General features: G+C 44.1%; 1 protein-coding gene across 1 annotated transcript in view; it reads left to right on the top strand.

The window, feature by feature from the left end:
* The window catches only part of SLC26A5 (solute carrier family 26 member 5), a 113,702-nt gene that overhangs the window by 34,206 nt on the left and 54,015 nt on the right, over positions 1 to 25,481 (top strand). Inside the window, 7 exon segments of the mRNA XM_040412541.1 lie at positions 10,646 to 10,785; positions 12,094 to 12,204; positions 15,520 to 15,704; positions 19,761 to 19,928; positions 20,881 to 21,033; positions 22,033 to 22,071; positions 22,073 to 22,116. Coding sequence (XP_040268475.1) covers positions 10,646 to 10,785; positions 12,094 to 12,204; positions 15,520 to 15,704; positions 19,761 to 19,928; positions 20,881 to 21,033; positions 22,033 to 22,071; positions 22,073 to 22,116 — 840 coding nt within the window.

The following is a 25,481-nucleotide window of genomic DNA, read 5'->3' as shown; positions in this document are numbered from 1 at the left end:
AAGTCCAGAAGGTGAAATAGGGCCGAGTCCTTAACCCCTTAGTGACCACCCATACGTGTTTTTACGGCGGTCACTAAGGGGCCTTAGGCTGGGCCGCCGTGTTTTTACGGCGGCACAGTTTAAGCGCCGCGCGGCTCCCCCGTGCAGCGGGGAGCGCGGACCTGACTCTCACATGAGAGCCAGGTCCCTGCTCTAACAGCCCGGAACAGGAGTGCCGATCCGGGCTGTTTAACCCTTTACATGCCGGGCGCAATGGCACCCGCTGCATGTAAAGTGGTGACAGAGGGAGCGGACTCCCTCTGTCTCCCATCAGCACCCCGAAAATGCGATCGCGGGGTGCTGATGTGCTGGGAAGCTTACCTTGCTTCCGATGAGGGCCCGAGCCTGTCTTCAGTTACTTCCAGCAGGCTGTGCCTCTCTGGCGCAGCCTGCTGGTCAATGTTCGAATAGCATTGCTATTGAAATGCAATGCATTATAGAGATAATGCATTACATTTTAAAAGCAATCAAAATACTGTATATTATAGTCCCCTTGTGGGACTATTAAGTAGTAAAAAAAATAGAAAAAAAATACACATTTATTAAATAAAAAAAATCCATAAAATACGCTTTTCAATGAAAAAAATTGCAAAAAGAAAATATCCCCCATATGTTTGGTATTGCCGCGTCCGTAACGACCGGGACTACATAAATATTACATAAATTATCCCCTATGGTGAACGCCATAAAAAATAAAAAAAGACAGAATTTCTAATTTATTCTTAGTTTCCACCGAAAAAAAACGTAATAACAAGCGATCAAAAAGCGACATTTACTCCAAAATCATACCCATGAAAAATACAAGTAGTCTTTCAAAAATCAAGCCCTCACACAATTCCATATAAAAAAATTAAAAAAAGTTATGGGTCTTGTGAAGTGGCAATGCAAAATAATTTTTTGGGTTAATAAAAAGTGTTTTATTGCAAAAAAAAGTAGTAAAACGTAAACAAAATTATAAGTATTTAGTATCACTGTAATCGTACTGACCCAGAGAATAAAGATATTATGTTATTTGCACCGAAAAATGAACGCCAAAAAATGTATAATGTAAAAACACAGTGGCAGTATTGCTATTTTTCCCCATCTCCCTCCCAGAAAGAGTTAATAAAAGTTAATCAGAAAGTTATGTGTACCCCAAAATGGCGCCATTAAAAACTACAACTTGTCCCGTAAAAAACAAGCCCTCATAAAGCTATATAGACGAAAAAATAAAAAAGTTATAGCTCTTGGAACGAGACCATAAAAAAAGGAAGAAAAACGCTTGGTCATAAAGGCCCAAACAGGCTTGGTCACTAAGGGGTTAAGGGGTTAAAAAGGTTTTAGACCAGGATTCAGCTCTCTCAAAAAAGCTTTTATGGCACCATTACATGACCTGTATTAGCCAATAGAAACGTTTAGGTCCTTCCGTCTTTGCCTCACTGACATTCACACAGTTTTACACCAGGTTTCTTTAACCGCTTCACGTCCGCCCATAGGATATAAACGTCCTATGGGTGGACGTCTATTTCTGAACGGACGTTCCAGAACGTCCGTTCAGAAAGTGCAGCTGCACGCTAATCGTGCAGCTGCTGATCGGGTTGCCCGCTGTCAGTGACAGCAGGGCAACCCTAAGACAAGGCAGGGACAGTGCCCAGGTGTCCCTGCCTTCTAGATCGCTGCAGACACAGCGCTCACCGAGCGCTGTGTCTGCAGAGAAGGAAGCGCTGTGCGCTTCCTGTTCCGGCCCGGCGGTCATGTGACCGCCGTGACCGGAGTGTGCAGGAGCTGTGTGAGGTCTCTCAGAGACCTCGATCAGCCCTGCTGTGAGGCTGTACAGCGCTGGATTGCTGCTGTACAGCCTCTATAGGGGTGTATTTGTCCTGTAACTGGGGCTACTATGTCAGCCCCAGTTACAGGAGAAATCAACAGTGAAAAAAAAAAAAAAGTGAAGTAAATGTCCCCCAGAGGTCTTGTATGACCTTATGGGGGACGAAAAGTGTAAAATAAAAAAAATAAAAATAAAAGGTTGAAAATAAAAAAATAAAAAAAAAGTAAGGAATGAAAAAAAAAAAAAAAAAAAAAAAAAATAAAAAAAAGTATACATATTAGGTATTGCCGCGTCCGTAAAAACCAGCTCTATAAAAATATCACATGACCTAACCCCTCGGATGAACACCGTAAAAAAAAAAAAAGAAAACTGTCAAAACAAGCAATTTTTGGCACCTTGCATCACAAAAAGTGCAACACCAAGTGATCAAAAACGCGTATGTCCCACAAAATAGTACCAATAAAACCGTCACCTCATCCCGCAAAAAATGAGCCCCTACATAAGAAAATCTCTCAAAAAATAAAAAAACTATAGCTCTCAGAACATGGACACATTAAAGGGTTTCTGTCACCCCGCAAAACTCATTTTTTTTTTTTTTTGGATAGTTAGATTCCTCATAGTGCGATATAGCAGAATATAATGCTCTTACTTACTTTCATGCGGCCGATTCTTTATAAAACAAACTTTTATAATATGTAAATGAGGGCTCTACCAGCAAGTAGGGCGTCTACTTGCTGGTAGCTGCTGCAGAAATCCGCCCCCTCTCCGTGTTGATTGACAGGGCCAGCCGTGATCTCCTCCTCCGGCCGGCCCTGTCAGTAATTCAAAAATCGCGCGCCTCGCGTCATTCGGCGCAGGCGCTCTGAGATGAGGAGGCTCGTATCCTCAGCACTCCCTCAGTGCGCCTGCGCCGATGACATCACCGAAAGAGAAGACGTCATTGGCGCAGGCGCACTGAGGGAGTGCTGAGGATACGAGCCTCCTCATCTCAGAGCGCCTGCGCCGAATGACGCGAGGCGCGCGATTTTTGAATTACTGACAGGGCCGGCCGGAGGAGGAGATCCCGGCTGGCCCTGTCAATCAACACGGCGAGGGGGCGGATTTCTGCAGCAGCTACCAGCAAGTAGACGCCCTACTTGCTGGTAGAGCCCTCATTTACATATTATAAAAGTTCGTTTTATAAAGAATCGGCCGCATGAAAGTAAGTAAGACTATTATATTCTGCTATATCGCACTATGAGGAATCTAACTATCCAAAAAAAAAAAAAATGAGTTTTGCGGGGTGACAGAAACCCTTTAAAACATAATTTTTTTGTTTCAAAAATGCTATTATTATGTATACTTTTTCTCATTTTTTAAAGTTTTACACATTAGGTATCGCCACGTCCGTAACGATCTGCTCTATAAAAATGTCACTTGACTGAACCCCTCAGGTGAACGCTGTAAAAATAAATAAATAGAAACTGTGCTAAAACAACCAATTTTTTGGTCACCTTGCCCCATAAAGTGTTATAATGAATGATCAAAAAATCATATGTACCCAAAAATAGTACTAATAAAACTGGCACCTTATCCCCTAGTTTCCAAAATGGGGTCACTTCTTGGGAGTTTCTACTGTAAGGGTGCATCAGGGGGCTTCAAATGGGACATGGCATCTAAAAACCATGTGGAGTTCCTTTTCTTCTGCGCCCTGCCGTGTGCCCATACAGCAGTTTATGACCACATGTGGGGTGTTTCTGTAAACCGCAGAATCTGGGTAATAAATATTGAGTTTTGTTTGGCTGTTAACCATCGATGTGTTAAAGAAAAAATTGGATTAAAATGGAAAATCTGCCCAAAAAGTGAAATTTAAAAATTTGATCTCCATTTTCCTTTAATTCTTGTGGAACGCCTAAAGGGTTAACAAAGTTTGTAAAATCGGTTTTGAATACCTTGAGGGGTGTAGTTTCTACAATGGGGTCATTTATGGGGGTATCCACTATGTAAGCCCCACAAAGTGACTTCAGACCTGAACTGGTCCTTATAAAGTGGGTTTTGGCAATTTTCTTATAAATTTGAAGAATTGCTTCTAAACTTCTAAGCCTTCTAACGTCCTAAAAAAATAAAATGACATTTCCAAAATGATGCCAACATAAAGTAGACATATGGGGAATGTTAAATAATAAATATTTTATGAGGTATCACTTTCTGTTTTAAAAGCAGAGAAATTGAAATTTAGAAAATTGCGAATTTTTCAAATTTTTGGGTAAATTTGGGATTTTTTCATAAATAAAGGTGAAATATTTTGACTCAAATTTATGATTATCATGAAGTACAATGTGTCACGAGAAAACAATCTCTGAATGACTTGGATAAATAAAGGCGTTCCAAAGTTCTTACCACATAAAGTGAGATATGTCAGTTTTGCAAAATTTGGCCTGGTCAGGAAGGGGGCAAATGGCCCAGATGGGAAGTGGTTAACAACCCAGCCATTTTACTTCAATGTTTTAGGGACTCTGTGGATGTCACTGTAATGGGGTTACTGTGCATGTCAGTGTTATGGGAGCACGATGGATGTCACTGCTATGGGGGCACTGTGGATGTCACTGTTAAGCAGGTGCTGTGGATGTGACTGTTCTCATTACTGTTATGGTTTCACTGGACGTCATGGTTATGGGGGGCTGTGACTGTCACTGGAATGGGGGGGGCGCTACGGATGTCACTGGAATGGGGGGGGCGCTACGGATGTCACTGGAATGGGGGGGGGCGCTACGGATGTCACTGGAATGGGGGGGGCGCTATGGATGTCACTGGAATGGGGGGGGCGCTACGGATGTCACTGGAATGGGGGGGCGCTACGGATGTCACTGGAATGGGGGGGCGCTGCGGATGTTACTGGAATGGAGGCTGCGGATGTCACTGGAATGGAGGCTGCGGATGTCACTGGAATGTAGGGCCCGCTAATGTCACTGGAATGTAGGGCCCGCTAATGTCACTGGAATGTAGGGCCCGCTAATGTCACTGGAATGTAGGGCCCGCTAATGTCACTGGTATGGGGTGCTGCTGATGTCACTGGCATGGAGGCATTACACACACACCGTTCATGTCTAAGCCTATTTACTTTATCAAATGATACTCCATGTAGATGGTATTTAGTATGAGACAGTTTGATGTGTACTCCTTGTCCTCATGTAGTCAGGGCCGGTGCAAGGATTTTTGCCGCCCTAGGCAAGATAAAAATTGCCGCCCCCCCCCCCCCCCCCCCTTATCATATGATCTACCCATATCATGACATCACATATGTTCCACCCGTTTCTCAGCATTTAAATTAAAAGGGAGTTATATGTTGCAATAAAGCCCCCTATTAAGAATGGTGGAGAATAACTACCATAACTTAAGCCATAGCTAAAGAAACAAGCCTGGGGCGAAAAACAATAAGGCCCCCCCATGACACTTGATGACTTTTACAGAAGAAACTGTATATTGTGTGGCACAGTGTATGCTATATGAAAACTTACAGTTACTTGGCTTGACCCTTGGGGATCTCGGACGCCACTTCAACACTTTGGCTGGGGGGCTCGGCGGAGCTGATGTTGTGTTTTATCCTAATGAGAAAGATTTCCTATATCATGTGCCAGTAGCCAGAGCCCCCCCCTATATCATGTGCCAGTAGCCAGAGCCCACCCCATATCATGTGCCAGTAGCCAGAGCCCCCCCTATATCATGTGCCAGTAGCCAGAGCCCCCCCCCCTATATCATGTGCCAGTAGCCAGAGCCCCCCCCCTATATCATGTGCCAGTAGCCAGAGCCCCCCCCATATCATGTGCCAGTAGCCAGAGCCCCCCCATGTCATGTGCCAGTAGCCAGAGCCCCCCCCATATCATGTGCCAGTAGCCAGAGCCCCCCCTATATCATGTGCCAGTAGCCAGAGCCCCCCCCCCTATATCATGTGCCAGTAGCCAGAGCCCCCCCTATATCATGTGCCAGTAGCCAGAGCCCACCCCATATCATGTGCCAGTAGCCAGAGCCCCCCCTATATCATGTGCCAGTAGCCAGAGCCCCCCCCCCCTATATCATGTGCCAGTAGCCAGAGCCCCCCCCCTATATCATGTGCCAGTAGCCAGAGCCCCCCCCCCCATATCATGTGCCAGTAGCCAGAGCCCCCCCCCCCATATCATGTGCCAGTAGCCAGAGCCCCCCCCCTATATCATGTGCCAGTAGCCAGAGCCCCCCCCCCATATCATGTGCCAGTAGCCAGAGCCCCCCCATGTCATGTGCCAGTAGCCAGAGCCCCCCCTATATCATGTGCCAGTAGCCAGAGCCCCCCCTATATCATGTGCCAGTAGCCAGAGCCCCCCCCTATATCATGTGCCAGTAGCCAGAGCTCCCCCTATATCATGTGCCAGTAGCCAGAGCCCCCCCTATATCATGTGCCAGTAGCCATAGAGCCCCCCCTATATCATGTGCCAGTAGCCATAGGGCCCCCCCTATATCATGTGCCAGTAGCCATAGGGCCCCCCCTGTCATGTGCCAGTAGCCAGAGCCCCCCATCATGTGCCAGCCCAGTAGCCACCAGTATTGACAACAACAAAAAAACAACAACTTATACTTACCTCCATGTCAGCGATGCGATGCAGGCCTCTTCCAGTCTGTGTCCCGCGCTGTACGGCTCAGGGCTCAGGCGGCGCCTGCAGCCTATCAGAGGAAGGGGAAGGGACACACCTCTCCCTCCCCTGCCCTGCTGCACGGCCATCTGTATCGCTGTCCTGAGGACGGCGATACAGATGACTGGAGATGAGCGCTTCCACAATGGAAGCGCTCATCTCCGGGTGACACGTGTCCGACTCCTGCCTATAGTTAGTTGCGGGCCGGCGCCCCTAAGGACTCTATGGAAGCACCGGCCCTGCTTACCAGAGCGGCGGCGGCCACTTAATCAACTTTTATTTTTTTTAACCGCACGGTTCCGGCGCCCCCTGCTAAATTGCCTAGGTCGCCTTACAGGTGGCGCCGGCCCTGCATGTAGTTTGTAGAGGATATGTTTATCGGAGTTTCCTTAGTTAATCCCCTGTGACTAGCTTCACATGCGTAGGTATATAACGCTAATCTTCTGTAATTGTGCAATTTTTATTTAATCAGCTACTCCTTGAAAGTACACGGGAAGCAGCTCTATTGGAATCCATTAATGAAGTCACTATGTATGGGTGGGGGATTTTCTGTATTTGTCAGGTTATTTAATTTGTGAATGCTTTATTTTTTTATTGAGATTGTCTCATGCATTATTCTGAGGGGATGTTTTTCAGGGTTTGGACTAATCACCTTATTTCCAGTGATGGCCAATGATAATGCAACAGCATGCAAAGAAATTTTGGCCCACTGTATGCCTCTGACTTTGGGGTAACAGTGGAGGGAAGCTCTTTCCTGTTCCTTCAAAAATGTGTCCCTGTGCTCAAAGCGAGGTTCATAAAGACACCTTTGACCACTCCAGGACAATTTTTCGTATTTTTATTTGAATTTTTTAACTTCCCACCTTCTATGGTCCATAACTTTTATACTTGTTTTATTCACATAATAATTATTTATTATACTCACTTATATAGCACTGACCTATTCCGCAGCGCTTTACAGACAGTAACCAGCCGTTGAGTGCTTATTTTTTTGTGGGACAAGTTGTATTTTTTTTGATGGCACCAATTAATTTACCATATCATGCTGAAAAATAGGGGAAAAAAAATCTTTGCTAGATGAAATTTAAAAAAACTCATAATTCCGACATTTTATTTATTCTTTTTTAAAAACTTTTTTTTAGTCCCCTTAGAGGACTTGAACATGCGATTATTTGATCGCTATACCATAGACTGCAGTAGTATACTATTTCAGTCTATGGCATTTGTACAGGCTTCCTATTAAAGGGGTTGTGCAGTGGAGTAAACGTGATGAATTATCCTCACGATAGGTCATCAATATCAGTTTGGCGGGGTTCCATCTCCCAGCTGTTTGAAGCTCCTCTGCACAACCCTTTTAAGGCTTGCTGCTGGCACAAGGCTTGAGGCTGCCATAATGACTGATCAGCACCCGACCGTTTTGACACAGGGGTGCTGATCAGAGATCAGAGGAAACCCTATTCATTTGAATAACCTTTCCGATGCTGTGGCCACTGTTGCCTATGGCGTCTTAGGGGTTAAATGACTGGGAGTGGGATGTTCTGTTGATCTCAAAAAATTTTCTTTTGGCGGAATAGTCACACTTTCCAAAATCTGTGGGAAAATCTTTCCAGGCGAGTGCAGGCTGTTATAGCCGCAAACGGGCCTAACTCCATATTAACTCCCATGACGTGGTATGGGATGTCCAGCAAGCTCATCAGTGTGATGGTCAGGTGTCCACATACTTTTGGTATAGTTTAACAAATGGGATTAGATCCCAGTATAGGAAAGACATTGACATATTATAAGGTTCTCCTTGTGTCCACCAAGATCTTTGTTTTTGGCATACAGTGAGGGAACACACCATACATACCACCATGTAGTGGAGCTCTACAGTGTATCCTCAATATGGCTGAAAGCAGAACCGCCTGCAGTGCTCCCTAACCAAGCCAAACATAAATGCTCCCTGCAATGGCTAAGGCTACTTTCACACTAGTGTTTTTGCTGGATCCGGCAGGGTTCAGCAAAAATGCTTCCGTTACTGATAATACAACCGTCTGCATCAGTTATGAACGTATCCGGTTGTATTATCTGTAACATAACCAAGACGGATCCGTCATGACCTACAATTTAAGTCAATGGGGACGGATCAGTTTTGCTCCGCATCCCATGACGGAAAGAAAATCGCAGCATGCGGTATAGGAACGCAACCAAACGGAATGGAATGCATTTTGGAGCATTCCGTTCTGTTACATTTTGTCCCCATTGACAATGAATGGGGACAAAACTGAGGCATTTTTTTCCGGTATTGAGATCCTATGACGGATCTCAATACCGGAAAATAGAAACGCTAGTGTGAAAGTAGCCTAACACACCCTATATGTAGGTGCTCCTGTGGTCTTCTAGAAGGGTCGCAAAAATAAAAACTGTGAAATTTTATCTATATATAAAAGACCGGGCACACCTAAGACTATTGGGCCTCTAAATTTTAATCAGATACAATGGTGGAACAGCGTATAAAATCACATATGGCTAAAAGGTGCTAAATCAAATAGTGAATAAGATCGATAATGAATAAAAGAGTCGCCTATAAAAGAAACAAGAAATCAGCTCAATGACATAAAGACATGCACTATAAAATCCATAAAAATTGGGACAGAGTAAATAGGATAAATTGATAGTTCGTAGCAGCGTGATTCTCTCAAAACAATGCTGATCAGGGCTAGCGGCAATGTATAGCAGCAATATTTGCGATCAAAAGCAGCAAAAGAGTTCAGCTTTATATACCAGTTCTAATTAGCAGCGGCAGACGGGTGACCAAGTCTCTCACCCCTATGTATCACCAAATATCTTTGGGACAGAAGCACTTAGTCGAGTAACAATGTAGACCAAACTGATGTGCAGCGGCGTCCCGCTAAAGGTGAATATTCTAGTTTGGAATAGTTGCGCCGGCTTCAGTATCAAAACAGTCTTACCAGAAGCTGCGGCCACGGCCGTCCTGCGGACCTCGGAAGAGTGTTCACCTTATCTCCAGCAGGCTGTTTGTATACCGCGTCGGTGGATCTGTGCGCATGAGCCCGCCGGTTCGGCTCCGGACTCAGTATAATGCCACCTTTCACACGGAGCTCCAAACAAATATTCGGCACCGGTCTTTCTTGTTCTTGTAGTGCACTATTTTTCCAGAAGTGGGGGGTCTGACCAGAGGCGTTTCGGGCTTGTGATGTCCCCTTCCTTCACAACCCCGAAACGCGTCTGGTCAGACCCCCCACTTCTGGAAAAGTAGTGCACTACAAGAACAAGAAAGACCGGTGCCGAATATTTGTTTGGAGCTCCGTGTGAAAGGTGGCATTATACTGAGTCCGGAGCCGAACCGGCGGGCTCATGCGCACAGATCCACCGACGCGGTATACAAACAGCCTGCTGGAGATAAGGTGAACACTCTTCCGAGGTCCGCAGGACGGCCGTGGCCGCAGCTTCTGGTAAGACTGTTTTGATACTGAAGCCGGCACAACTATTCCAAACTAGAATATTCACCTTTAGCGGGACGCCGCTGCACATCAGTTTGGTCTACATTGTTACTCGACTAAGTGCTTCTGTCCCAAAGATATTTGGTGATACATAGGGGTGAGAGACTTGGTCACCCGTCTGCCGCTGCTAATTAGAACTGGTATATAAATCTGAACTCTTTTGCTGCTTTTGATCGCAAATATTGCTGCTATACATTGCCGCTAGCCCTGATCAGCATTGTTTTGAGAGAATCACGCTGCTACGAACTATCAATTTATCCTATTTACTCTGTCCCAATTTTTATGAATTTTTATGGATTTTATAGTGCATGTCTTTGTCATTGAGCTGATTTCTTGTTTCTTTTATAGGCGACTCTTTTATTCATTATCGATCTTATTCACTATTTGATTTAGCACCTTTTAGCCATATGTGATTTTATACGCTGTTCCACCATTGTATCTGATTAAAATTTAGAGGCCCAATAGTCTTAGGTGTGCCCGGTCTTTTATATATCGATTATTCACTTTGTTGAGTAGTGGGGTGTTACTACTCGACCGTGGGCACCCTGGTTGGTGGATCAACAACCCTGTGCGTCCGACTACTATTTATGTGAAATTTTATCTGTTGAGCATGACATGTTAGACTACCATTATATTTCTGCCCTGTGTTACAGATGTACTGCCAAAAAAGCCAAATCTCAACTATGCAGCTTTCTTCCTATTTTGAAATGGCTCCCACGTTATCCTGTAAAGGAGTACCTTGTAGGAGACATAGTGTCAGGACTGAGTACAGGAGTCATGCAGTTACCTCAAGGTTAGTATATTTGTTTTATTGAGTGATACACATATGAAGGAGCACTAAATCTAAAGTTTAAGGCCTCTTTGCACTGGCTGATTATCGGGGCAATAATTGCCCTGGGTTCCACCTATGAACATGCACTCACTCATCAGGTAAAAGTGTCATGACCGGTTTTACGATCATCACTAGCTGCTGCCCAGAAGCAATAGTAACATACATAGTTTGTAAGGCTGAAAAAAAGACATCCGTCTATCCAGTTCAGCCTATTATCCTGCAAGTTGATCCAGAGGAAGGCAAAAAAAAAAGAGGTAGAAGCCAATTTTCCTTATTTTAGGGTAAAAAAAATTCCTTCCCGACTCTAATCAGTCAGAATAACTCCCTGGATTAGCAACATCTACAGAAATCTTTAAAACTATAACCTGTAATATTAATACAATCCAGAAATGCATTCCACTGATAATGAGAACAAGCAAACACAGCAGCAATCGCTAGTCCCCATACAGAGGAAATGACTGCTGCATGTAAATGCAGCTTTCACCTCTTCTTATAAGCAGGCAATTATCAGGAGTGGAATGGTTTGTTCCCGATAATTGCCTGAATTTCTGAATCTGCCCATGTAAAAAGGCCTTTATTTCCTGTTCTAAGTTTTTTTTTTTCCACTTTATTGTGGAATGCAGAGAGACACTTTTGTTTTGAGGAGAGGATGACTGTAAGGTTCTTCGTTGGGGTTGCCAGTATGAAGTAAATATCACGAAAACTTTGAAAAATTCATAGAAAGTATAAGGCTAATTTCCCACAAGCATGTTTGGTCCAGGAAATGTGTGATGGCTGCATTTCTTGTACTGAACACTGCTGCTCTGACTCGAACTCACAGCATCATAATGACTTATGATGCTATCAGTTCCTGCCGAACCATGGGTCTACTGTACTGTACTCATGGCATTATGTGTAGTCCTGCGGTCAGAAGTGCAGCCATCACATGGGGCTTGTTTCCCAGATTGAAGATGCTTGCATGAAATTAGCCTAATAGTGTAATATAAATTTATATGAAGACAGACTGAAGAGCAGATCTCATTCTGTAGGTTTCTCTGGAATAGTATATTATATTCATTTGAATCTACACTAATCCCACCTATCCCAGGGATCCGCAACCTTCGGCACTCCAGCTGCTGTGAAACGACAACTGCCAGTATGCAAACCTGCTCGGCTGCTCTTCTAACTCCCATAGAAGTGAATGAAGCATGTGGATGTATGTGACCGCTGTTGGCCACTGCTGCACCTGTATTTGTGTTGTGGTTTACAGAAGTTTATTTTGTCTTTCAGGTTTAGCCTATGCCTTGCTGGCAGCAGTGCCACCTGTGTTTGGGTTATATTCTTCATTCTACCCAGTGTTCTTATACACGTTCTTTGGTACATCAAGACACATATCAATAGGTAATGTATGGAACATGTGATATTTGTAGTGATATGATATTTTGTTCATTGCGTTTAACTTTTATGTATTTAGGGGATCGCATTTGGTGAGAATGACCTAGAACACACTGGGTAATGTAGTGGTACAACATATTACAAGACTGTCCTTTTTAAAAAGGTCAAGTGGTTCTAAGTTGTCAGATACCATACAAACATATGGACAAGTAGCCTAAAATGATCTGTACTTTATGATAGCATATCATCGACCTCACTAGCTAATGGCACACAACAGCTGCCGAGCAGGAAATCAGTGATAATGTCGGCTGCTTGTAAATATCCGATATCTTGAACTTGCTAATATTTAAGCGGTGTGAAAGAGCTGTATGTGTTAATGTCCTTCCATGAAAGAACGTTTCCCTCTAAAATGAAAAAATACATCCAAGGTCCTGAAATGTCCTCTTGTGCAACATCTACTTATCTTCATCTCCTACATGTGTTCTAGATGATGGTGACATCCTGTAATGGCGGCCATTGCAGTGTTTGTTGCCTCGCTTTCCACAAACCCTGAAAGACATTTAATTTTATCTCCTTATCCCTTACTATTCTGTAAGTCTTCAGTGTAGTTCTGGCATGTGCTATGGAAGCCCACGATTGTACAATGGATTAAAAATAAAAATAAATTAAAGGGATTCTGTCAGCTAGTTTTAGCATATGTGTACATGTGCTGCTAGATCGCCGCTAGCACGTCCACAATATACATTTTCCATAGCTGTGAATGCTTTTATTTAGTCAGAAAAACAATTTTATATATAGGCATATGAGGTTAGAAAGGAGCCTAAGGTCACACAGTTGGAGCGCGGTAATTTCGCGCATGACCGCTAGCTCATGTGCAGTTCGTTCTTTGAGGCTGATGCCAGTATCGGGAAGGAACACTATGCCGGCACTGACATGCGGCGTAGTCAAACATGCGCAAGATTACGGCGCTTCAACTGTATGACGTCGGGGAAGCAAGGAGGGGATTTGGAGGATGTAGGTTGGGCACCTTTACAGTGGGAGCGTGGCTAGGCTCCTGAAAGGTTGGTAATGGCCCCTTGGGCTCCTTTCTAACCTCATATGCCTATATATAAAATAGTTTTTCTGACTAAATGAAAGCATTCACAGCTATGGAAAATGTATATTGCGGACATACTAGTGGCGATCCAGCAGCACATGTACACAGCTCTATATGCTAAAACTAGCTGTGATTATAGGCAGCAATAACGGATCTGTTGTAGTCTATGAGGGGGATAGTTCTTTAGAACCTGGGGTATCAAACTACTCATGTTTTTGAACACCATAACAAATGTCCTAATTGGTCAGGTAATTCAAGGAAGGAAAGATGCAGATTATGAAAGTAAATTGTTGACAAGTAGCCTGATTAGGTGCAGAGGGTAATTAGAGGGACAACTACTAATTTTCTCGTCCCTTTAGTAGAAAAAATACCTTCTATTTGTGATTTTCAGGCATTTTGGACATGCACCCTCATAACTGTAAAGCTCTGCTGAATGTGGTGGCTCTATATGAATAAAGATTATTATTATTATTATTATTACAACTATTCTTATTATTGGATGTTTGTATGATACATTTTTTTTTGTATTTTTGATTAAAGAAAACCAATGTAAAAAAAAAATTCCAAACTGCTGGCTTGACCCTTTTTAAACACCATTTGCACAGCAATTTATGTGCAAATTTAGTTTTAAGGCTGCCCTCACCCCTTGGGGGCAGGGCCATCAGCCCCAGCAGATTTTATCATCATTTACGCCTGTTCTCGCCTGTAAATCATGGCGGAAATCTACCCCAGCTACGACGGATGGGACAGACGGAGGATGCGCAGAATTTTATGATGTGGTGTGAGTCTCCTTATAAATTAAGCGCATCCTCTGGTGGTGCAGGGGAAATCGAGAATGGTGTAGAAAATTTTGTCTTGATAAATCTCCTGTCTTTATTGGGTGTTTTAATTCTATTCTTTCAGCTGTGTTGTTTGATATTGTTGTGATCCAATCCAGTATTTGTATGATGCTTTCATTACATTTTTGTGCAAGGTATTTGAAGGGATGTTTTGGTCTAACATAGTGGGTTTGGAACTGGTTAAACTGAGAATGGGTTACAGCCCCTTGTGGATATGGCATCAATATTATTTACTGAAATTGTGCATGTTCATGACCACTGAGCCTCAAAATAAGCTGACACTTCCTGTTCTGTAGAGATCATTCCACAGCAGTCATCTCATTATCATTACAGGCAGGGTTACAATAAATTGTAGCACCTCTAGATAACGCTGGATCCTCCATTTACAATAGCTATATTGTTTCTGAGTTAGGGCTCTTTCACACCTCTGTTCTTTTCTTCCGGCATAGAGTTCCGTCGTCGGGGCTCTATGCCGGAAGAATCCTGATCAGGATTATCCCCATGCATTCTGAATGGAGTGAAATCCGTTCAGGATGCATCAGGATGTCTTCAGTTCCGGAACGGAACGTTTTTTGGCCGGAGAAAATACCGCAGCATGCTGCGCTTTTTGCTCCGGCCAAAAATCCGGAACACTTGCCGCAAGGCCGGATCCGGAATTAATGCCCATTGAAAGGCATTGATTCGGATCAGGCCTTAAGCTAAACGTCGTTTCGGCGCATTGCCGGAGCCGACATTTAGCTTTTTCTGAATGGTTACCATGGCTGCCGGGACGCTAAGGTCCTGGCAGCCATGGTAAAGTGTAGCGGGGAGCGGGGGAGCAGTATACTTACCGTCCGTGCGGCTCCCGGGGCGCTCCAGAGTGACGTCAGGGCGCCCCAAGCGCATGGATGACGTGCTCGCATTGGACACGTCATCCATGCGCATGGGGCGCTCTGACGTCATTCTGGAGCGCCCCGGGAGCCGCACGGACTGTAAGTATACCGCTCCCCCGCTCCCCACTACTACTACGGCAACCAGGACTTTAATAGCGTCCTGGCTGCCATAGTAACACTGAAAGCATTTTGAAGACGGTTCCGTCTTCAAATGCTTTCAGTACACTTGCGTTTTTCCGGATCCGGAGTGTAATTCCGGCAAGTGGAGTACACGCCGGATCCGGACAACGCAAGTGTGAAAGAGCCCTTAGGCAGACAGTATAGCTGTGTTACGCTGTTACTGTAGCTCTCATGCACCACCACAATCAGAGCTACTGGAACAGCGACCACCAGAGCACTCTATTTCCCGGCTGGCTGGTGGTCGGGTCTGTGTCTTATCTTGCCTTAGTAACAGCGGTTACTTTCTCATTGGTATAGTACAGAAATATGTAAATAATGTGGTGTTGCATTACAGGTACATTTGCTGTAATCAGTCTGATGATTGGGGGAGTTGCGATTCGATTAGCCCCAGATGAAAAGTTCGATATAGTAGAAGCCAATATCACAAACAGCACAGAGTTGTTACAGAACATTGAAGCAAGAGATGCAATGCGAGTGAAAGTAGCTGTGGCCATCACATTACTTTGTGGTCTAATACAGGTACCCTTTTAGTGCTTATGTATTTGGGCTGTGCTGTACACAACTGTAGAACAGCCCCTGTATACGTGGCTCTCTCCAGTCACTTCTGTGCGTGTTCCAAAAAAACAAGCTCCATTTGGTTTGATTTTGATTGTAAAATGGAAATCTATACTCATGCCTTGTGTACACATGCTTTTAGTTTATCATCTAAACTTAGATGATACTGAAGCTGCTGCAGTGATCAGGGTCCGGCCCCTCGTACCCCTAACAGACAGCGGTTTTTGCAGGGGGCGAAGCTACGGCCTGAAAGTATTTCATGGTGACCATTCAGATGAACGGTTGTCATTGTTATACATGCACAGCACAATCTACTAGAGTGGGGGCCACTTTTACAGAGGTGGTCTCTGTTCTGCCTCCTAGAGGGGAGTGCATGGATTTTTGTGCACAGTTTGATGCAGTTTTGCCCTGATCTCACCCTTTGCATTGCGTAAACCATTTGTGCAAAGAAAAAATACACAAAGTGTACAGAGATTTGTCAAAACGTATTCACTTTGCTGGTGCTGAATCAGTGATGTGAGCCAAAACGAGGATTGGAGCCTCCACAGACATAAGGTATAATGGAGTGTGAATAAGGCATTATGCTGCGTTTTTTTTCCACATGAAAATCTGCGTGCAGAAACCATGGCGCATAATCTGCATTGTGTGCGTGATGCCCAAGCCACTCTGTGCCCCCTGAGTCCCAGGGGCGGATTAAGTGCATAATAGGCCCGGGGCTGTCTACCCAACTCGGGCCCCTCCCTCCATTTTAGTTTAAAAAAAATTCTGTATGAAGAGGCTGCGGTGCTTCGTGAGTGCCACAGTCTTTTCCTAGGCCATATGACATCACATTCCTCATTCACATGGTCTAGGTGCAGCTCTGTCCCATCTGCGTGATTGGGTCTGAGCTGCAATACTAAGCGCAGTGCTATCAAATGGCCAGAGCTATGCTTGGTAAGAAGCAAAGAGGCTACGGCGCTCACTGGAACATCGCGGTCTCCTCAAACAGCAGATTGGCGGGGTACCAGGAGTCTGACCCCCACCATCTCATAACTCTCCGAGTACAGATGTCATAGATGTTACCTGCAGTCCTATGTAACACCCCACATAACACCGTGAACTATTGTGTTATGTGGGACTGTATGGAACGTCTACTACATTATCTGCACACAGAAAGTTATCACTGTTATCTGGGCTGTTACGTAGGACTGCAGGTGACAAATTAAAATTTGAGTTGCCAAATTTAAAATACATACAATTATAATAAAAAACACTTGGAGAAGATGAGATGCAGGTCACAGTAGTGAGCCAGCTCTACATATAGGGGAATACAGCACCACATACCTGTTACATCCAGTGACATCTCCTGTCATGTAGATCTTCTCTTTCCTCTTCTCCTCCGTTTGACCCAGACCATCATGACAAATTCTCTCAGCTGCATCTCGTCTCTACGGAGTTTGTTACACAGACACGTTAGATTTCTCATAATTGGGGTCATTTATCAAACTGGGGTAAAGTAGAACTGGCTTAGTTGCCCATAGCAATCAGTTTCCACCTTTCATTTTCTAAAGGAGCTGTCAAAAATTAAATGTGGAATCTGTTGCTATGGCAACTAAGCCAGTTCTACTTTACACCAGTTTAATAAATTATCCCAAAGGTCCCTAGAGTGTCTACAGCAATTATAATGTCCCCTAGAGTGCCCCCAGTAATAACACCCCATATTGTGCTCCAGGTAATAATGCCTGTATAGTGTCCCCAAAAATAATGTCCCCCACACTGTCCCCGTATATTAACTTCCCCCCACAGTGTCCCCGTATAGTAATCTCCCCTACACTGCGCCCGTATAGTAATTTCCCCCACACTGCCTCCGTATAGTAATTTCCCCCACACTGCCCCCGTATAGTAATTTCCCCCACACTGCCCCCGTATAGTAATTTCCCCCACACTGCCCCCCCATGAAGTGATTTGTGCCCATGTCCTCCTCTGCCCCCCCAAAGTTGGTACACACAGAAACCCCCCCCCCCCCCCCCCCAAAAAAAACAAACAACAAAAGCTAATATTTACCTGTGTGTTATCTTCATGGTCCTGCGTCCCGGCGCAGGCGCGCAATGATTTAATCGTGCACACCTATGCCGGGATTATACTACCACATAGGCCTTAGGCTTACTGATCGGCGGCGGGGCAGGGAACTATGCACTCCCGTGCCCCGACGCAGTATGTTGGCTTTCGGGTCGGCGGTGGGCCCCCCAGCGATGCCGGGCCCGGGCCTGTCGACCCGAACGCACCTATGTTAATCCGCCACTGATGAGTCCTCCTGCTTCCTCTGACGGCCCCTCCCTCTCCTTCTTGATTGACATGAACAGTGAATTTCATGGCGACAGACTCCCTCTAAAAAGAATGTGCACCCTTATAATTCACATAGAAAATGTGAGAAAGTAACAGTACAGGGAGTGCAGAATTATTAGGCAAGTTGTATTTTTGAGGATTATTTTTATTATTGAACAACAACCATGTTCTCAATGAACCCAAAAAACTCATTAATATCAAAGCTGAATATTTTTGGAAGTAGTTTTTAGTTTGTTTTTAGTTTTAGCTATTTTAGGGGGATATCTGTGTGTGCAGGTGACTATTACTGTGCATAATTATTAGGCAACTTAACAAAAAACAAATATATACCCATTTCAATTATTTATTTTTACCAGTGAAACCAATATAACATCTCAACATTCACAAATATACATTTCTGACATTCAAAAACAAAACAAAAACAAATCCGTGACCAATATAGCCACCTTTCTTTGCAAGGACACTCAAAAGCCTGCCATCCATGGATTCTGTCAGTGTTTTGATCTGTTCACCATCAACATTGCGTGCAGCAGCAACCACAGCCTCCCAGACACTGTTCAGAGAGGTGTACTGTTTTCCATCCTTGTAAATCTCACATTTGATGATGGACCACAGGTTCTCAATGGGGTTTAGATCAGGTGAACAAGGAGGCCATGTCATTAGATTTTCTTCTTTTATACCCTTTCTTGCCAGCCACGTTGTGGAGTACTTGGACGCGTGTGATGGAGCATTGTCCTGCATGAAAATCATGTTTTTCTTGAAGGATGCAGACTTCTTCCTGTACCACTGCTTGAAGAAGGTGTCTTCCAGAAACTGGCAGTAGGACTGGGAGTTGAGCTTGACTCCATCCTCAACCCGAAAAGGCCCCACAAGCTCATCTTTGATGATACCAGCCCAAACCAGTACTCCACCTCCACCTTGCTGGCGTCTGAGTCGGACTGGAGCTCTCTGCCCTTTACCAATCCAGCCACGGGCCCATCCATCTGGCCCATCAAGACTCTCATTTCATCAGTCCATAAAACCTTAGAAAAAATCAGTCTTGAGATATTTCTTGGCCCAGTCTTGACGTTTCAGCTTGTGTGTCTTGTTCAGTGGTGGTCGTCTTTCAGCCTTTCTTACCTTGGCCATGTCTCTGAGTATTGCACACCTTGTGCTTTTGGGCACTCCAGTGATGTTGCAGCTCTGAAATATGGCCAAACTGGTGGCAAGTGGCATCTTGGCAGCTGCACGCTTGACTTTTCTCAGTTCATGGGCAGTTATTTTGCACCTTGGTTTTTCCACACGCTTCTTGCGACCCTGTTGACTATTTTGAATGAAACGCTTGATTGTTCGATGATCACGCTTCAGAAGCTTTGCAATTTTAAGAGTGCTGCATCCCTCTGCAAGATATCTCACTATTTTTGACTTTTTTGAGCCTGTCAAGTCCTTCTTTTGACCCATTTTGCCAAAGGAAAGGAAGTTGCCTAATAATTATGCACACCTAATATAGGGTGTTGATGTCATTAGACCACACCCCTTCTCATTACAGAGATGCACATCACCTAATCTGCTTAATTGGTAGTAGGCTTTCGAGCCTATACAGCTTGGAGTAAGACAACATGCATAAAGAGGATGATGTGGTCAAAATACTCATTTGCCTAATAATTCTGCACGCAGTGTATAGGACATGTACTGATGTGTTGTGTATTGTTATAGATGTGCCTAGGCATACTTAGATTTGGCTTTGTAGCCATCTACCTGACTGAACCTTTGGTACGAGGATTCACAACAGCAGCAGCAGTTCATGTCTTCGCCTCTCAGCTGAAATACCTCTTGGGAATTAAAACTAAAAAAAGATACAGCGGATTTCTAGCGGTGATATATGTAAGTGGTGTTTTTTTCTTTGTCTGTTCTGTGATATTGAAATGCATTGTGCAAATTTCACCTGGTGAATACATTTAGCTTTGGTGTATGTGATAATGACATTAATGGTAAATAGAATTAAAGAGCTTGTCTGGGCTTTTTCATATTGATGACCTATCCTCAGGATAGTTCCCTGTAAATCAGTCGGCACTGCAGGTGTAGCATGGCGGTGCACGTGTCCTAGGATTGGTGTCCCACAGAAACAATGGTAATAAAGGACCGTCACTTGCTGTTCATAGTCTTACAAATATTCTTTTAATTGCCTCATATCTATATTTGTGACGCGTTTCGTCACAAGCTGTGCCTTTGCCAAACAGTAAACTGTTTGACAAAGGCACAGCTTGTGCCGAAACGCGTCACAGATATAGATTTCTGGCATTAAAAAGAATATTTGCAAGACTACGAACAGCGAGTGCCGGCCCTTTATTACCACTATCCTCAGGATAGGTCATCAATATCAGATCGGCGGGGGTCCGACACCCTGTACCCCTGCTGATCAGCTGTTTGAGGAGATGGCGCAATGTACTCCCTTCTCTCTTCCTGCTGTCCGCTGTATGTCTATGGGACAGCAGCAGTGGACAGAAAGGGAGACTGCTCGTGCACGCAGCTCGCGCCATCTCCTCAAACAGCTGATCAGCGGGGGTGCCAGATGTCAGACCACCCGCCGATCTAATATTTATAATCTATCCTGAGCATAAATCATCAATATGAAAAAGCGTAGAAAATCCCTTTAACTTTTTTAAACCTTAGTTATCTGATGTTAGAATATATCACAAAACATTTTAGTATCAGAATGCCAAAAATGTGAAATATTAGAGTCCTTAAGACTAAAGACCTAACAGAATAAAGCATCCAGCATATTTGTAGTTGGGGCAGAGGCTGAAGATCTTTAACATCTCTTTGTCCGTTTCAGAGTTTATTTGCGGTATTGTCCAATATTACAGCAACCAATATTGCCACCCTGATTGTCGGCATTATATGCACTGTCTTACTGCTGGGGGCCAAGGAAATCAATGACCGATTTAAAAAGAAATTGCCAGTTCCAATTCCCATGGAAATAATTGTTGTAAGTATTATTAACCTTGGACTGGTGAAATGTGCTTGCTCAGCAGAAATACAGCCCCCAGAGCATATGTAGGGGACAGCTTCTGTGTCATTGGAGGTGGAATGTGGAGACAGAACCTGTTGTGCACAGATTTTTCTCACCAGACATGGTGAATGCAGTCAAATGCAATGGCATATTCCCATCTCGACACATCATGGCTATATATTGTACAAGGTAAAGAGAATATTACTGACACAGTTTGAGGCACGTGTGGCCTTCATATATTCTGTGGATTATTTGGGCATATCAAGCCATGGTCATATACTGTATTTCTACTGTTGTGATAAATTACCTCAGCGGGCGGATGCCACATGGGATTTTCTCAGACTTCTTTCATACAGTGTGGTTACCTACAGTATACCCTATTAATAGTAGTTTTGTCATATTTTCATTCTCACAGCATTACTGGCAATTCAGCATGTAGAAACTGCAAAGTAGTTGTCTATAGACACAATTCTACGAAAATGTTCCCGGCACCCTGTCTTTTTTTTTTTTTGTGTTCTTTAAAAATGATAGCCGGTCACGGTACAAATGCCTGTGTTTCTATGTGTTTTTCTGCATCATTTATTATAGTTCACTCATTTGCCATGATTCCAAAAAAACGAGGGACCTCACATAAATTGCTTGTAAATGGAAACGCGTTTCTACATATCGTAAAGAAACACTGATGAACATTTTCATTCACCGGCCTATTAGAAAGGTACATGATGTGCATTGTAGTTAAGATGATCTCCTTACCAGTGGCTATGGTTGTGAGTGATCCTCAGCCGTGTCAAGTGACTGATACTCTCACTCTCCAACTGAGATGACCTTCACTACAATTTACATCATGCACCTTTCTAGCAGGCCAGTGAATATTTTTTGCTAAAGCACAAAAACAGAAATGATCTTGGCATTTTTGATACAAAGTATTTTCTGAATAAATTGGTAATAAATTTCACTCTGTTTTGTAATTTAAAGGTAATAATCTCCACTGGAGTTTCAGCTGCACTTAACCTAAAAAAAGTCCTATGAAGTAGATGTGGTGGGCAGTATCCCAACTGGGTAAGGTTTTTGTCTGTATGGAACTCTGATAGCTGTTTTTTGGGAGCCACAATAATGTTCAGGAGATTCAACCACTGAAGCATAGTGCATATGTCACAGCACATTGTTCAGATTTATTTTTAGTAGTAGTTACAGCAGATTGTCCCTACAGTGTGCAGTAGGAATAGTAGAAGGCGGCACAGTGGTAACATCAACACAAAATAGCTGATACCATTGTGCCCACCATACATGTTTGTCCATCAGAGTGTGTCTGCACAGATCACTGACTATTACAGCAATAACTGCCCCCATAATGCATCTACTGCCCTGCTTTTTCCTTTGCTAGCTGGAACTGATATTTGTGAAGCTGCCCCCTGAATGTTATCTTTTCTTGTACCAATACTATCTGTTTATGGTAAAATGGCACCTCATTTGTGATGCAAGCAGTGCAGTCTCAGAGATGCGTCCAAACATTGCACAATTTGATGAGTAAAGACTGCGCTGCTTACAATGGGAGGAGATGTGTGGCGTTATTACAGTTGTGTTATATTGGGATTAGAAGGTAAGCATCCTTGGATGTAGTCTTTAACCCTTTAAGGACCCATGACTTAGCTGTACGTCATGGGTCCGATCCCTAAACATGGCGCCCGCTCGCACATGCAGCGGGCACATTAGCCGCGGGGTTTCTGCAATTTTAAATAGCAGAAACCCGCGGCACATGTATGCGATCAGCCATAAGGCTGATCGCATACATCTTACCCTTCAGATGCCGTCGTCAAATGTGACCACGGCATCTGCGCAGACCGGAACCGGAAGTCGTAGGCTTCGAGGCCGGTAACAGCTTTTCCCGGCTGAGATCGGGGAACCTGTTACCTTGCGCTAATTGACCGAAGCCTCAAGCAGGCTTCAGAGTCAATTAGATATATATCAATACAGGCCACTAGGTGGCAGCCTTGTATTGATATAGTGCAGGCGTGTTGTAAAACTACAACTCCCACAATACCCTGCTGTAGGCTGATAGCTGTAGGCTGTTCGGGCATGCTGGGAGTTGTAGTTTTGCAACAGCTGGAGGGCCGCAGGTTGAGCATGCCTGCTATAGTGCAAATGAAGTCTTCAATGATGGCTATTTAGCCATCACTGAATACTATGGGCAATCGAAAAAAAAAGTAAAAAAAGTTTTTACAAATACAAAAAATAAAATAAAAATTCAAATGACCCCCCTTTCCTTAAAATAAAAATACTTAACCAATAAAAAAAAATAAACATCATAGGCATCATGCCCATACTATTAAAATATAACAATATTAATGGCAAATGGCTCAGCGGGGGGGAAAAATAAAAACAGCCAATTTGCCATTTTTTGTCACTTCAACTACCCAATAATTTTTTTATAAAAAGTGATCAAAAAGTCACACACACTTAAAATTGGTATCACTGAAAAGAACAGATTTTCCCGCAAAAACTGAGCCCTCACACAGCCCCGTACACATAGCTACAAAAAAGTTATAGGAGTCAGAATATGATTATGAAAAACAAATTTTTCCCATATCACCACCATGACGGCCACAAGGAGATTGACCCATGACCTCTGTGGGGGCAGGAAACAGAGAAGAGGTTAAATTGCCCCCTCCCACCACCACACCTCAGTGTTCCTGTCCCCACTGTGGCCAGGGTCAGAGAAGAGTCTCCCTGCGGACGGGCAGGGAGATGAAGATGGGAAAATTGGTTTCCTACACCCTTTCTTATTTTTCTCTTCTCCAGGAGGGTCCGAGGTTGGTCTCCTGGTTTACCTGAAGCTCATCGGAGCTCCCCCAGTCCGCCGGCGGCCGCGTGCTTATGCTGGGCTGGGGGGTATCGGGAGGGCTCGCTCTGGCTGGTCTGGAGCCTGCTCCCGGGCCGCAAACTTCCTCCTCCTCCTCCCCAGTGGGTCGGGCTGGTAGCGGCCGGCATGTGCGCACGCCGACGTCGGTGACGTCACTTCCGGGTTCGGTCATGTGACGCAACCCGGAAGTAAAGCGCTGAAGGCAGAGCGGTTTGAATAAAAGGCGGGACGGCCATGGCACGCTGATCTTAGGTCTGTGAGTACTGTGTATGCTGTTCCTACATCCAGAGTATGTCAGGTCCTGAATTACAAACTGTTATGGAGCCTGATGCTCCCTCTCTGCCTCCTGTAAGTATCCCTCTGGGGGTCCGCTTATTGATAGTATTGAATTTTCTGCTAGGCATATTTTCTGATGCCTCTATTCCATATTTATTTATTTTCAGGCTAAGAAGGCTCAAAAAAAGGTTAAAAAACCTCCTCGCTGCATCTCTTGTGCTAAAAGATTGCCTGATGAATATGGAAAGAAGCTTTGTAAAGAGTGTATTTCTGATGTGATCCAGCAGGAACAATCCTCCCTTATGGATAGTATCAGATCTGTGGTTCAGGAAGAACTTAGGGCCGCTAAAGCTGCTCCATCTGATTCCCAGGGCGAGCCCTCTCGCAAACGTCCGCACGCTAAGATCATTACCTCGGGATCTGATGACGCTGATGACAAAGCCTCTACTTCCATGCAATGGGAGGATGATCTCTCTCTCTCTCTCTCTCTGAAGGAGAAATCTATGAAAGTAACAGAAAATTTAATTTTTCCTCAGAAGAAATGGGTGACTTACTAAAAGCAGTCAGAGCGACAATGGGGATTGAAGAAGCCCCTAGGTCGCTATCCATTCAGGATGAAATGTTCGGGGACTTAGAGTGAAAAAATCCAAGGTCTTCCCCATAAACGAACATATAAAATAGATGATTTTGGAGGAGTGGTCAGAACCAGAAAAACGACTTGGAGTATCCAAGGAATTTAAAAATCGATTATTGTTCGACCCTTCTCAGTCTAAATTGTTCGACGAGACCCCTAAAATAGACGTGGAGGTGGCGAAAGTTAACAAAAAAACTGCCCTGCCGTTTGAGGATGCTGTTCAATTGAGGGATGCTATGGAGCGGAAGGCAGATGCCCTTTTAAGGAAATCTTGGGAGGCCTAAATGTATAACATTAAGACCAACATTGCAGCAACGTCTGTTGCTAGGTCTATGTACTTATGGTTAAAAGAGCTTGAAGACCACCTAAGTAGTAAGACTTCTAGGGAAGAGATCCTGCAGTCCATCCCGCTGCTTAAGTCAGCTACAGGATTCATGGCAGACGCCTCGGCTGAATCTATCAGATTCTGTGCTAAGGAGGCTGGACTTTCCAATGCGGCTCGTCGGGCTTTATGGATGAAGTCATGGTCGGGTGATAGAATTTCTAAACAGAAGTTAGTATCTATCCCCTTTTCAGGAGAGTATGTATTCGGGCCGGTCCTAGACAAGATACTTGAGAAAGCGGCTGATAAGAAAAAAGGAAAGGTCTTTTAGA

Source organism: Bufo bufo, chromosome 1 (assembly GCF_905171765.1).
Source record: "Bufo bufo chromosome 1, aBufBuf1.1, whole genome shotgun sequence".
NCBI classification, from domain to species: Eukaryota; Metazoa; Chordata; class Amphibia; order Anura; family Bufonidae; genus Bufo; species Bufo bufo.
The sequence above is the reverse complement of the archived record's forward strand: the minus strand, read 5'-3'. Positions and strand labels throughout refer to the sequence as shown.